The following is a 15,588-nucleotide window of genomic DNA, read 5'->3' as shown; positions in this document are numbered from 1 at the left end:
GCACTGCTGAAAAAACCAATAATGCAGCTCTTTTAATAATAACTGGGGAGAGGGGGCAAGAATTACGTAATATTTATCTGTTTGACAGTGATCATCTTCACCAGCAACAAGCTCCATCACAAGGAGGAAGCAGGCAAGAAAGAACATTCACCTTTCTAGTCAAAGAGCACTGGAGCAGTAGAATGCCCCAGCATTATACCTGACTATTGAGGACAGAGCCCTGAAGAGAATTCAAGGCTATCATAAGAGTATCAGGCCATGAATAACCTCAGTGGCCTTCCCTCAGCCCCACACACACACACAATTTTTGAGACTACAGATTTATTACCATGATTTAGTAAAATCTTGTTTGTCAGTCACTGCTATACGGACACTTTTTCTTAAATAGCACTCAGCACAATTTTGCATATAGCAGCATCAAAATAAACCAATACAAGCCTGAGGTTGATATCTGCTAAACAGATCTGCCCACATTGAGAAAATTATTTTTAACAACTGTTTTCTAAAAGCATAAAAATATTATCATTGCATACCATGTTACTGCATTAGCACTGATTAAAAATAAGACTACTGTAATTTATTTTAGGGTTTCATATTTATAATAAAATTAACTGAATCCACATTTCTTCAGAATTAAATTGAGTAGACATCAATTATACGAAACATCTCTGTTGTCTTGTTTTACAGCTTTTACCTGAGTTGATTTATCTTTCATACATGAAGGGTAGTGTACATGGGGATCACGTGGCCACTGTCCTGTGAGGTAAGGTCCTGTTATTGTGTCCAAAGAAGAAGTTCGCCTTATGGTACCAGAAGTTCTGATTTGCTGGGATTTTGGCCTGTCCACTGTAGAAAACCAGAACAAAATCAACAAAAAAGTCAGGCTAAATTTGACATGAAATGTTAAAAGCTAGCTATGACACAAAATGGCAAGGACATACCAGAAACCTTGGTCTAAATGCCAAGCTGAAAAGAATGCCATCACATCCAAGTAAACACATCAGACAAAGGAGAAAAACAAATAGAAAAGGGAAAACTTAACAAAACCCCCAATGCTTAGGGTGTTCATATCTGCAAAGTACTGCTACTTATGCTAAGTATTTTCTTCAGAAAAAACAGCAAGCCAATTTAAATACAGTGATGATGCAACTCAGGAAAGCCAGACATTCAGAAATAGAAAATACAGGATAGCTTTTTTTAAGCCAGCTTGCTTAGCTTTCTAAACACTAAAATACAAATAATGAGAAAAATTGTGGTTGTTAAGAGGATGCATATCCAATTTATTCTCTTTTCCATATTATTTGATAATTTAAATAAATTCCATATTATTTACAAGATCCCACTGCAAGCTGAGAGTGTGCCCCAGTCTTTCCCTCTGACAGAGGGCCAGCCAGAGCAGCTGCTTTGTTTGTCTTCACTCATTATTGTGCCAGCAGTCCTCATCTTTTCCCTGTACTTCTCTCCCCATACACCCAGACCATGGAACACTTTTTCTGGCATTTCATTTGGAGAGCAAAGTGCAGGGTGATTCACAAGATTGATGGGGGAAAGAACAAAGTTTTACAGCATACTCCCTGGATTGTCTTTGTCTGCTTTGTCCTTTAGGTAACATTACTTCATATACTCATTTTCTAGACTTCACATTAGCCCACCTAAGGCCTACATGGCATGAGGGATGTTTTGCTCATCCCTACTACAAGAAATTCACAAGTGAGGTAACTTCCAAGCTGGTCACTTGCTATGCACTGATCTGACCCACCAAAAGGCAATTCACTGCTCAGAATGTGAGAGCAGACCTGCCGGCACACGTCTGAGTCCAAACGTGGCCACTGGCTTTCACAAGTATTTCCTATTCGTGTATCACCTAAAACTGATGGATCTCAGAAGGCAGAGTCCATCATCAATGTGATATATAGTGTTCAGCACAATCACGGTATAGCTTGCACTAATACAGCATCATTACAGTATGATATATGAAGACAATGTTAAAACAGACCATTTTAGACAAATATAGACCTGCTTAAACACTGCATTAGCTACTCATTTTAGGTGAAGAGTTCTAAATAATGCTGTGAATTGGACATGACATAATATATCATGCTGCCTTTTATACTATAATTATTTTGACTGCCTTATCTATAAATCAAATCCCTATCATTTCAAACAGATCTATCCTTATAGGATTCCAATCGTGACAAATCTGCATTTTAAGAAAAATCCTTGAACTATTAAAAGTAAAGAAGTCTGAAATCCAAGATAGATATGACAAATTTTAAAAATTAAACTAGTGTTTACATTTGCACTGCAATACAAGTGCATTTAATGGGTAGATAGCTACAAAGAATTCTTACAACCTTCCCTGTCATGCTATGGCACTATGCTACTCTCTCAGCCCAAATATTGAAATTTCTCAAAAAACACCTTTTAAAATAAGTCAGAAACAATGCACAAGATAATGTTTGAAGATGAGGAAGTAAGGACTATACCCAAGAAAACACAAGCCCAAAAGACACAACAAAATATATACAACTAGACAATTAGCTAAGGTTTGTAACTTATTCTACACCCAGAGAAAAGACAACAGAAATACCAACATTACTAACTCAAATAATGACATTAAAACTGAACACCACCAAAAATTACTAGTTTTGTTTTTCCACAGGCACTTTGGGAGTGGACTGCAAGACACTGTCAAGCCTTAAAGCTGAGAAAAAAAGTTCAAGTTGTGATTTCCAAATTCCCTACTATTCATCAATGTTTCTCTGAATTACAGGAAACAAACCACTTCTCAAGTACATAAACCAATTCAAGTTAACACTAATTTAATGTCATCCCTATCTCACCATTGCCTGTGCTCCTTCCATCTCTTCTGAGATGGATTCAATACCATCCCTATTCCACCACTCTCTTTGCTCCTTGCGTCTCCTTTGAGATGGCACGCAGAGATGTATGAATCCACCTGGCAAAACAATTCACTGAGTTAAACCTAATGAAAACTGAAGTGCATCCGCCTAAAGTCATAACCACAGTGTCTTCCCCACTACAGCAGAGTTGGCACAACATAATGGGCAGAAACCACCAGGAGAGCTAGAACAGCAGCAGCCCTGTGGTCTGCTCAAGAACAGTTTTGGCTCCTCATCTTTTATGATGCATCATTAGATCTCAAAAAATAAAGGAGAAGGCATCTATAAGCATGGTATTTAAAGGAACTTTCGCAAATTAGCATTTGACAAAGTGTCTTGTACAGTAATGTACTCAGACATGATTGGATGCCCTGGAGAGCATGGACCCCAACAGTGGCAGATCAAATCAGCTAAAGCAGTTTTCCAAATATTAGAACTGCTCCCAGGGCTTATTTCTTAATCTCGTTTTTCTCACGACACCCTGTGTCTGGGTTCCCACTACTTTTGGGAGCTACTATGTAACACTTCTTCCCAAATTCTCATTATCAGTGGAATGTTGATGCTACTATCATGAATATCCTTCTCCAGCCCAAACCACTTTCCCTGGTTGGAAACCTCTGCTCCAGTTTTCTCGGAGAATAAAAACAGCTGAAGTGTTTCAACAGCTCCTGAAGATAGCAAACAGACCTCAGCATTCAGAAAGGCTTCAACAGTATTAAGAAATCTCTAGAATTACAGACTGATTTTATCCAAGCTTCAGACTAAAACTCATCTGACAATATCCTGAGCATACAAACGGATTTTATTGCAGCAGTAAGTCAAAAGATTCTGTTGTTTTAGTCAATGACAAGTGAGACATCTCATATGAAATTCAGCTCTACCTCCAGAAGAAGCAAACTTAAACATGCATTTAAGCAGTGTAACCTTACCTGAGGAATTTACCTAGAAATTAGAAAAGCAAGACATACACTCGCAGCAAGGCAAAATACCTCATGAGCTCTGAGATTAGTTCGGTTGATTAGAGCGTGATGATAATAATGCCCAGGTTGTGGGTTTGATCCCTGTATTGGCTGTTCTCTTGAAAGTGGGACTCGATCCTTGTGATCCCTTCCAACCCCAAATATTCTGTGATTCCATGTGTTATTTTAAATATACCACAAATTTTAATGACATGTATTTAGGGCAAATTGCTACACCATTCTAGTCATGAATGTTACACAAAATGACACAAGGGTCCACCTGAATACTACAGCAGGCAAAATACTTCCTCCCAGCAGGAAACAACTTAAATAACCTGCATGAAATCATGATTCTGTATGCTGCATTGAGAGCAAAGAGAATTCTAGTTATACTACCTAGACTGACTGAAAAAAGGTTTCTATTTCTCTGACAGCAAAATGTAATTCAGTAAGCGCCTAACACGACAGCTCTTTTGAAAAGGACTTGGGGCTCAAATAAAACCATCTGCTGCAGCTCTAAAATGAAGAGCTTGCCTTCCCATCTAGGATAGAAGCAGCTAACCTGCATATAATCTGACAGTCATGTTCACAGACCATTTTCAGCTTAAATAGCTCTGTGCCACATGTGCAATGAGGAAAATCACCTGCAACAGAAGAGTAAGACTGACAGCTAGCATTGGTAACACAAAAAAGCTGGTTCAGTTCAATCCACCAGAGCTCATCTGTAAACATCTTTCCTTCCCATGTTTCTTTCAGTTAGCAAATCCAGTTCAAATTTGGCCAGAACTTTTCCACTCACATACTTGCATAAATACAATCCTGAGACTCTCAGATAACACACATCCCTCTCGAACTGAGTGAAAAAAACAAGAAATACAAATAAAATGCATTGTTCTCCAAAACTAGGACCATTAATATTATCATCTCACTGTCGATGTCAGTGAATTGTGACACTGTCCTGCCAAAAAGGTTGGACAACATTGTTGGTAATTTCTTAATTTCTTTTCTTGAAAGTTCTTCTCTAATTTAAACTATTAACCAAAGACACCATGAAATATCAGTACTAAATTCCACAATAAATTTTCATGAGATGTCATTTCTCTTCAGTATAGTTGCTAACACCCTGCACAACCTTCTGATCACAAGCTAGTGAAATGAGTCCCAATCTTAGGACTCATCTATCCCTGAAGATTTTCAGATTTTATATAGGAAATAAATACTAACTTCAAAGTAATTTTCTCCAGAAATACTCTTTGGAAGACTCACTATGATGGGTATCCTAGTCTGCTTAAGATTCCTTCCAAGAACCACAAAGTCAGAGTTCAAATAGTCTGGCCCAAAGGATATTCACAGTCTGGGTATACCACCACAAAATAGTATCAGATATTTCTAGGACATTCCTACCAGATATGACAGCAATTTTTACAACAATCTACCAACTCAATGAGATGCAGAACTGCCTATGTGAACGCTTCTTAAATAATCAATTATATGGGAATGCAATGTAGGATCAAAAAATTGAAATGGAAAGCTGAATATTAAGGAATGGTGACCCACAATGATCTGTAAGAACAATGGCCTGACATCACTTAAGTCATATCTCCCACAGCAGCTACTGATGACTGTCCTACCTCTAGTTAAAAGTTACCTCTCCTGTTACACCTTGTGAAAGTGGATAGGGATAAAAAGATATAACCTTTGTTCTTGCTTACTTTGGACAGTGATTCCCTGAGTACCATAAAAGCAGATTTCTGGATTCAAGAGCATTGTGTCTCTGAAGAGTCTGGTCAGTGGAGGTTTTTTTTCTTTTTTGTTTGCTTTTTAAGCAAGTAATAGTGACATTGTACTGATATCTGAATGCCTATCTGATTGGTCTTTCCTGCTCTGATTATGTAGGTAGATGGTCAAACTGGTGCATGTTTAATTTGTGGAACTTGTCTCTATGACTTTGCCAGGAAAAAGATTGAATAATGGGGATTTAGAGGCCACTCTAAAAAAATATTTCAATCTTTATTCTCAAGAAGGCTTTTCTCTTGTAATTGGAGCCAAAATCTCTCATGAAAAAGATTAACAAGGGATTTGGGGTCCCCTGAAGTTTTACTTCAGAGGAGTAAAGAGATCTATTGGCTCAAAAGACATTTCCCAGTTGCCAGTGACTGACGGACTTGTTTCTGACCCAATCTGCTAACTGGCTGCATGACTGCATTAACAGTTCAGAAAGGTGCAGAGCAACAAAGAGCATGCTGTTTGCCATGTACTGCTCATACAAAATAACAAAAAATAGGATTTTAAGTAGGATCTTAAAAAAACCTCACAGCACCGTTTTATGTAATTGAAAAGAAAAAACATGAAATTACTGCACTCTTCCTTCATAATTTCAAATTAAATAGCCTAATCTCTTTAATGGCTTAAAACAAAACAAAATACTAGTGTTTTCAAACATTTAAAAGGCAGTACAGTGTTTTGCTACCAAAATTATAATTCTAAGATAATCTACGAAGAGAGTTTTTAAGTTACCTTCAATACATCTCCGAAGTACTTTACATTCAGCTCCTTAAAACATGTTTTCCTTATATGCACCACAGTGGTTTTAGTTCAGTTGTATCAACTTCAGAAATTATTCCCCGGGTTCTATCTTTAGAAATCAAGAGAAAGAATGACTAAAAATGAAGAGATGACATTCTGAAGTTACTACTCTAAAGAGACAGACACAATCCACTCTAATTTCCTCTCATTATCCTAACTGAAGGGGAAAAACAACGCAGCACAGAACAGCATCATAATCCAAAAAGGCTCCAACAACCAAAACCGAACAAGCAGAAAGCAGCCTACTTCTTCAGTGAACAGATCTTTTCAGAGATCCAAGTCCATGAATTATGTGCTTATGTGCTTTCTCCATCCAGAATTCTTCAGAGGGAAAAAAAGAGGGGAGGCGGTCTTCCACACAGATCATTTTACAGTCTGGTAGTCGGGACTGATTTAGTTTTGTACGTGACAAGGCTTATGAGAATTCAGACTGAACTTCAAGAAACAGAAGTCTATCAAGACAGGACATCACCTGTACTGGGAAAACAACATAAACCAACACCAACTTGTCCCTTCAAAGGAAAATTGTACACACACTGACCCACAGTACAGGATTTAGGAACCAGCTATATGAAGTTATCTTTTATAGCTATGACTAAGTCATCTAAAAAGGGAAAAGATCTTCTGATTAATCACTGAATCCAACCCATAGGTCACAGCATTTCCTTTCCTAACAGATTTCATGCATGACCCTCAAGGATGTAGAGCTCTGCTCACCCAACTGCACAGGAAGACACAGTGGCGGGGCTGGTATGGATAACAGAGGAAGTAGAACACATGGATCAATTTATAGGCATATTTCACTCCAGCTGACTGAAAATCCTGGTTACCTATGCATGCATGTTGAAGCAAGATTGCTGCCTCATGTCCCTTATTCCCCCCAACCACAGAACAAGTAAAATGTCTCTATGAATACCTTTCAGAACTCAGATTTTGTTCACAGCAAAACTCCCCTGTTTAAAATCAACATTATCCTTACAGATCAAACACAGAAAGAACACTCTAATCTCTGTAAGAAAAGTAAACAAACCATATGGCAGAAAGTTTCAGTCCACTAAAGCTAAACTATTCTTCTAACAAGGATTACTGCTGGCATGTATAGGACCTGAAGGATTTCATGTCACAAAAGACTGCTTTGTTCAACAGATGTAACCTACACACTTGCACTCTTCTAACAGGATGACATGTAAGTAAAAAACACGTATTTTTATGTATTTCACATTTTTAGAATATATTTTTCTTTGTAAGATTATTATTTCAAATTTAAATACTACACAAATACCTAAACTTAGTATTGTTTAATAAAGTATCTAAAAAGTGTTCCCATTGTAAAGTTGAGACAAATTTGATTTGAGCTCAGCAGCTAAGTACTTGGGAAAAAGCACACTGAAACAACCATCCATTAACTGCTGGGCACTTTAGCAAATACAGATAACTGCCTTCCTTTTAGTTCATTAATTTAGATCTGCTGAATCATCTATTCTATATCTCAAATATTGAGAACCAAATTAGGAACCAAAAACAGCACTAAAGCTTGGGGTGTTATTTTTTCTTCCAGTATTTTAATAATTAAAATATTGAAGGTTGCTATAAGCACACATAGTTGATTCAGTAACTGAACACTCTTTTCAAACTTGATGACTCTGAAGGGATTTTGTGTTGTTTGTTGTAATGACAATACTTAAAATTTAACAAGATGTAGAAAGTGAAGGTTTTGTAAACCTTTAATCTAATTCTTCTTTCCATTAAAATGCAGGTGGACATAATAATGAATAAAACAAATCAGAAGGCACAACTCACCACTTTCATAATGAAAATACACAAAGAACTGTAATCAATGCACAGAGGCTATAAAATGCCATCATAATGATCACCAATTACTAGATAAGAAAGCATTCTCCTAGCTAGAGCAAATTATACTAAACAAGAATAATATATTTTTCTGAAAAAAAATTTTGAAAAAATAGAAACGTGAAACCAGATTAAAATTGATTGCTTCAATGAGAATGCTCAACTTTGATGATTAAATAAATTATCTTTTCATTATCAGTTAAGACATAGAAACAAAGGACTAGAAACAACTTCCCAAATCTGAAGCCCAGTTCACAGCCATCTCTGACAAAACACATATCACTTCAAAACAGAGTACAGTCAGTCTTACAGCAGCTGTTTGTCCTCACAATTCCCACAGGAAAAATGACCTAGGAACTTTTTTTCAGACCTTCTTACAGTTTAATATATAAATATTTGCATCGTCAAATCAATCCGCTCACTCATTCCCTTCCTTGCTCACCTGGATTCTGATGAAACAACTGGATTTTTATTGAGATTTTCTTTAGCATCACACAGTTACACTCCTGACCTGTGAATCCTTCTCTGAGTCAGCTCCAATTTGACTTTACCTTTCTTAAACTGTGGAGCACCAAAAGGGTGCACAGCATTCCATTTAATGCCCCAGCAGCCCCTGCGTGGCCAACTGCTCTTCATATAAGACCGGACCTGTGCCCAGAAGTTTTCCAGTTACTTCATGTTGGCAGTTTAGAGATCTTACCATCACCCAACTCCACCCTCTAGAATTTTCAAATCAGATGTTCCTCCTTTGAGGAAAAGATACTCTGATCAAGTACAATCCCACATACATTAACTTCCACTTTTTACTTTCAAATCTAATTTTTTAAACTTACTACTTCAATTCCCATGGTTCTTAAACTCTTCTTGCATAATCTGCCTGTGTACTAATTAAACTTCTGAATATTCATCAACAGTTTCATCACCCTAATTTCAAAATTTGCCTAACCAGATGAGATCTACTTCACATCTAGAAGATGAGTTTTCTTATCAAAAAGACCAGGTTAGCATGACACCACTTGGAAAGATAATTTTGCAGTTTAACATTTCTCCCTAGTTTCCACCATCCCTTCAAATTTCTCTTGAAGTTTCACCAATAGTTCTCTATACTTTAGAACTAGGCACAACATTTTTCACATTTGTAAATGATGCACCTGCTATACTCAGCAGGTATCTATGCTCAAATGATGTTGCTCCTACTGACAAGATCACCTCAGAAATGTGAAGGTGTCAATTTCTGAGTAGGCTTTTCCCAAATCCTACAATTGAGATCTCTGAATTGCCTTTACTGAAATATGCAATCTGTATCACAGTCTTGATAATTCCTAATTCCAAATTATCCTTGTCTCTTACAATTTGGGGTGTTTTTTTAATCTTTCTGGGTTAAAAATCATTGTCCTTATAGAAAGTGATTTCTTAAGACTTTTTTCTGGTGAGCACAAAGCATTGAATAAACATCTGCGCTATTTCCTCTGGGATTGTAGCTACTATTCCTTGGAGCAGACTTTGAAACCATACATTTTAGCACATCAATCTCAGATCATTCTCAGATCTCTTTTTCTTCACACCAAATGGTTACAACTTTTGCCTCATTTTTCAACCAGCATGTTTCTATTATCTCTCTTAAAGCACACAAAGTCCAAGCCTGTTCGTGTTTTAACAATTCTCAGCTAAGGTTCACCTTTTTGTTGGTAACATGACATTCTTTCCTCAGTTCTTCCTGCTGTTTCTTGCAGGCCCTCTGCTTATTCCTAGTAGCCTTTTTGAGGTAAGTGTCCATGCAATCAGATCACATCCTTGAACTTTTCTGATGTCTGAAAGACTCCAATGGTATTAACATTTTCCATTAAAACAGATTCTCTTTGTATTCAAGGCAGAGCAATCCCGTTTAGACAAATTTTCAAACTACTTCCTTCTGAAATCGAAACTTTACTCCAGATTAATGAATTTTAAACAAACCTCTGTGTAGGATTTTCTTTTGCTGTATACGCACGCAAATTTGCATGACTAAACAAAGGCTAGATCTAACACTTATTTTACGCAGTGTCAGCACACCCGTTTCTTCTGTCTCTCCTGAATTTTTAGTTGTTACAGTTGGTAATTCCTATCTTCAGTGTGGTCAGTCTCAGTTCTACTATAAATCTTGCAGTCAAAAGATGTCCCTATAGCCTTCAACTTCATATTAAAGGCTATACACACTACTAAACAAAATCATGAGTCTTCAATCATCTGAATAGCCTAGTACCTTCTTTGGAAGACATTAAGGTAGATATATACAGCAGTTCTACAAAATATTTTAAATAATATATGGACTGCACACTTTGCTAAACAACTTGTTTTGAAAGAATGAGCCTCTCCTTCTACAGCAACACCAAAGTTTATTTGGATCTTCCATGTGGACTATATCCTATACTGAGTATGCATCTCCAGCCTCTTCCTTGTATGGACATTTCTCAAATACACATTATTTTAAACAAGCGTGAGTTAATTACATTTTTGCCCACGAGAATTTTTTCTCTTCCAGGTTAGGCCTTTTTCTTGTTCCCTTTGAAAAGAACAGCAAGTATTTCAAATGTATTTTATGTTTTCTTTGTGGGTAAAGAAAATATTGCAAATATGATTATTCCAGGCAGGACATCAGGTATAACAAAGGAGCCACTGAAGGGGAAAGAGCAGAGGAATCAGAGTATGAGAGAAAGGAAGTGTGGTATTCCACTATCAATTGCCACAATTAAGCAAACACAGCTATCAATTAAGAAAGAAGATTTTAAGACCTTGAACAGAAATTTACTTCTGTGAAGACAGCTTCTCCTTTAACCTGGCAGCTTCCCAACTACTGTGTAAACCTAAGTCTCATTCTGCATTCTTCAGCAGTTAGCTGGTATTTTTAGAGTCACACTGGTCAAAGTCTGTTCTGGGACACTCAGCGTAAATCTGGGTTTAACTCTCAGTGAGCAGCTCAAATATTCATTGCTTTGAAAAGCAGAAAGTTAAGACATCACATATAACGAAGATTTAGAATAATATATGCTGAACATGGACGTGTAACACCTGGCTCATAGAGTCAATGCTGCAAAGCCACTTGGTTTTTATAATGTACTTTCCAGGGCTCCAGATTCCAGAAAGAATGACTAGCTGACACTCAGCACTGAATTTGCCTCCATGTGTGAGCACGGGACTCACCAAACCTTTCCAGAGAACAGGCAGCACCACTCTGATACCTACGATGCACCTTCTAGCCCTACTGTGTTAGAGAGCTCTGCCACAGCATGCAGAAGTGGTACTGAGATCATGTTAAATAACTACAGAAATCCATAGCTCTTGTAGAGCTGGCTCCTCCACGCTGGCTCTCTGTAGCCTGAGTTATGGGAACACAGTGCTAAATTTTCAAGGTTTATCCAGCAACATTTCTGACCCAGCATGGGTACAGGACTTCATCTGAGAAATGCAACTGTACTGTTATCCCTGAGAGCTACATGTTCACAAATCTGAGATTTTATATCTGCACTTAGGTAATCTGCTCCTTAATAGCCAACTTCTGACTGCACGACATAATTTGAAGTGGGGTTTGTATTTACAGGGTAATTTCTGCAGACTACAATTACTTGAATTAGCTAGTAATTGAGCAGTGAATAACCAAAACTTGTTTCTTGGTAAGAACACATTATTTCCAAATGATAGCTTGTTCTCCAAATGTGACAAATGATGAATTTTTTTTTGGCACTGCAGCCTAAGCACCTACATTAAAATGTTTGGAGTTGTTTTCTAACCTTGAAGACTTTTTAAAAATGTAGATACCCAGGTAATCCAGCTAGCCAACCTTTACTAATTACTTCTTTCAGAACTCCAAAATAGGCACTGTACACCAAAACACTTGAGATTAAAAGGCATATAACAATACCCACACAGCCATACATTTAATCAGTTTGCAACTGAGTAATTACTGCTACATAAAACATTTCTAAAAGACAGATTTATACTTTATATAATATCAAAATTAATTTAGCTACAGAAATTAGTTTCAGATTCAAGTATGAATGCCAGTCATCTTACAATGACCTGACAGTCAGAAATAAGTGTTAATTCCTGAAATCCAGAAGTGTGTTTACAACACTGCATAATGCCTAGTGGTAAGAGCATAGGAAAGAAGGCTGAAAGTAGTCTTCTTCAAACAGGTGACTTGCACTGTTCAAGGAATGAGACACCTAAAATATTACTCTTGTTTAGACAACCTCACAGCAGATTGAGAGAATATTTTAGAGAGGATATTAGACTATTCAAAAACCATGACAGAACTACTACCTGCTGCTCTTATGAGCAAATTTCAAGACACTTTGAGTAGTTTGGGTAAAACTAGTTTCAAATTGTGCAAAATAAATGGCATGTAAGAACCAATTGGTAAGAACCAATTTGTATTTGTGAACAATAGCCATTGCAAACAGCTACTCTTCAATTTAACACCAGCAACAGTGGAAGAACAGCCCTTAAAACACCAACATCAGTGGCACCATTTATCATTGGGGCATATGCAACACTAAATAAGGAGGTCAACCCATACAGAACCTTGCATTAAAGTCTCAAAACTCAAGCTCATAACATTTTATGACCTACTGGGAAGTATATACAATCTGCAAAGCAACAACATGGAAATATCAAAAAGCTAATATGGAAATTTCTAATATGGAAAGCTAATTAAGAGATCTAATACTACAAAAAAAGAAAATCTTCCATCACAGCCATCTTCACTGACCTAACACCAACTGTTTAGGTTAATCCCCCATTTACAAATGTTTTGTGCAGAAAACTGTTATTCCTTGAGTGTAGACACTCACACCTTCTGGGTGGTTTTTCTCCCTGTCAGAGACAACTAATCTAACAGAGTGAACAGTCTGGCAGGAATCAGCAGCAGCAGCTAGGAAGTGCATAAACCAAAGGTGGAGAAGTGAAATGAACTCTCTGCCAGGGCAGAGAGAGTGTTACAAGGCCTTAGACAGCAGGCTGAGGGCACTGCCCAACACAACCACACTTGGCCTGGCAGTGTTTCCTTTCAAGACAGACTTCCAGAAGCTACATGCCCTCCTCTGTCCTACTAACAGGAGACTTTGTCTGAGCAGTTATGACCAGACAACCCAAGGGGGCCATGTAACAGAACAGCTCTGGGCCTAAGCCCAGATTCACACAGCTGGGAGAGTGGGAAAGAGTTCCTGAAAGTGCACGTTTTTCAGTTTCAGCCATGGATGAGGGCTTCCACAGACCACGAGTGATCCATCAGTGATCTCAGCTTCAGAAAGGTAAGAACCAGAGAGCCTGAGTTGCCATTCCAAAGGATTGCTATTACACACTGTGTCATGATACTCTGTGTGGTATCCATACTGCAGAAGCCACTGATCACTTTCAGTACTATTTCTACACTTTAGCATTTCATCTCCAATTCAAAACTAGTTGTATAGTAGTGCTGAGTTTCAGAGTCAAATCAGATGGGAAAAAAATAAAGCAGAACTGAAGGATTATCTAATTTTGGGGCAATGAATACGCATTCAAAATTGTTACTCCAAATTACATTATTAAGTACAAACACCCATTTTCCTTCACCCTGATCTCCAATGCTCCTCATTTTGCAATTACCCAAACCTTAAAAATGGTGACACAAAGGAAAAAAGGGTATGATCTCAGGCTGACAAATTGCAGTGATGCATCCCTTCTAATGATGAAATGTTACTAATACTTTACTTGCCTGAAAATGCCTTAAGCCATTGTTTAAGCACTACAGATTTACATAGGAGGCAGCACTGAATGACTAACATAAACATGCATTTAAATGCTGTAACACTAAAACAAGATGATGATCATTAACAGTTAAATTCTTGAGAGAAATTTTCCAGTTTAATACAGGGTCATATTCTTCACCAATAAAAAATACTTATTAAAAAACGCTAGTTGATGTTTTTAAACTCTTATTTTAACAACTTCTCAAGACGTATGTGAAATCCATGAAGAGCTACCGGTTTTGTCAAGTGCTGGCAACACTTCTCTACTGAAGTAACTGTCAACTGATTTAAACAAGAACTTGCATTTTTTCACTGCAGGTTAAAAAATTTACTTTCTTCAGATGAAGATAATTAATCAACTGGTGAAGCCCCTTTTAAAATGTATTTCAGATATTCACTTAAACTGAAACACCGAGGAGCATGTACTCTATTTCCAATATGCTTTTGCACTGTTACAACTACAGCTTTCATGTCTAGACTTAACTTCAGAATTACTGCATCAGGGTTTTTTTTAATATAATGATATAGAGTAGTAGTACAAAACCCATTTTAAACATAACTGGCTTTCCACTTTGAATTTTTGCAATATAGCAGTCTAGACTTAGTGAACACTGCCTTTTTTGTAAGATTCTAAGATACACTCCATTGATCTACCCTCCCTGCATTTTAAAATACATTTTAAGAACTTCCATTCACCCCACCACCATGGGAAAGAAAACAACAAAACACCAGAAACCATGAACTTCAGAAACCAAATTTCAGTATTTGTCACTGTTTTACTATGTACAGATGTTGGAAAGTAACTTCAGTTTGGCCATATGTAACACGTGAATACTTGCTTATGTCCAAAGAATAAGAATTAAGGGTCAAGTAATAATTTGAAACAGGTATAACCATATACTACTTAAGTCAGTTTTTTCCCATGAAATGGGGAGGGTTCTGTCTTCAAAGCTAATGCCTTGCTACAGTATTACTCAAGTTCAACAGAGAAAACACCTTCCTATTTTTCCTTCCTATAGTTTAACACCTGATAAAAGCTCAATTAATTTGTTTCATAAAGCATTATTTATTAAAGACATCTAGCACACCATTCTCATTTACAGTCCTGTTAAAACAAGTAACTAAAAAAGCTCTGAGTTCAGGACAACTGGATCAAATTTAGCCAGGGTCTTTTATGTCATCATATTATATTCCAATGAAAGCTATTTTGGGAAGAGAGAGGGACAAAGCTGGAGCAAAAACTGTTTTGGCCACACAATTATGAGAATACTGCTATTATTCAGAGATCAGGAAATAGGAAGCATCACAAAAATTACTTCCTTACCTACATTTGCTAGAAATAAAGGAAAGATCTTCTTGATCTCTCGTATAAATGCTTCTGATGCCCAAATATTGGATGGTTTGAATCCAGGATATTAAAACAGTTCTAACTTTTGAAGTACAAATTTTGAGTGTGTTTTTTTAATATTGATATCCCTTACAAGAGTAGAGATCAACAATATTGTTTGTTTTATTCCACTCCTT

The 15,588-nt window shown here is 37.1% G+C and overlaps 2 protein-coding genes across 6 annotated transcripts in view; both read right to left on the bottom strand.

The window, feature by feature from the left end:
• GLCCI1 (glucocorticoid induced 1) overlaps positions 1 to 15,588 on the bottom strand; it is a 54,685-nt gene that overhangs the window by 34,397 nt on the left and 4,700 nt on the right. For all 5 annotated transcript variants that reach the window (XM_066317875.1, XM_066317884.1, XM_066317901.1 and 2 more), the window contains exon 2: positions 695 to 846. In XM_066317875.1, the coding sequence (XP_066173972.1) occupies positions 695 to 846 (152 nt within the window). The remainder of the gene's footprint in view (positions 1 to 694; positions 847 to 15,588) is intronic.
• The window catches only part of C1GALT1 (core 1 synthase, glycoprotein-N-acetylgalactosamine 3-beta-galactosyltransferase 1), a 238,479-nt gene continuing 225,851 nt past the window's right edge, over positions 2,961 to 15,588 (bottom strand). The window contains exon 5 of the transcript XR_010743474.1: positions 2,961 to 2,986. The gene's annotated coding sequence lies outside the window, so the exon portion shown is untranslated. The remainder of the gene's footprint in view (positions 2,987 to 15,588) is intronic.

This window comes from Sylvia atricapilla, chromosome 1 (genome assembly GCF_009819655.1).
Source record: "Sylvia atricapilla isolate bSylAtr1 chromosome 1, bSylAtr1.pri, whole genome shotgun sequence".
NCBI lineage: Eukaryota > Metazoa > Chordata > Aves > Passeriformes > Sylviidae > Sylvia > Sylvia atricapilla.
This window is presented reverse-complemented; position numbering and strand designations above follow the sequence as displayed.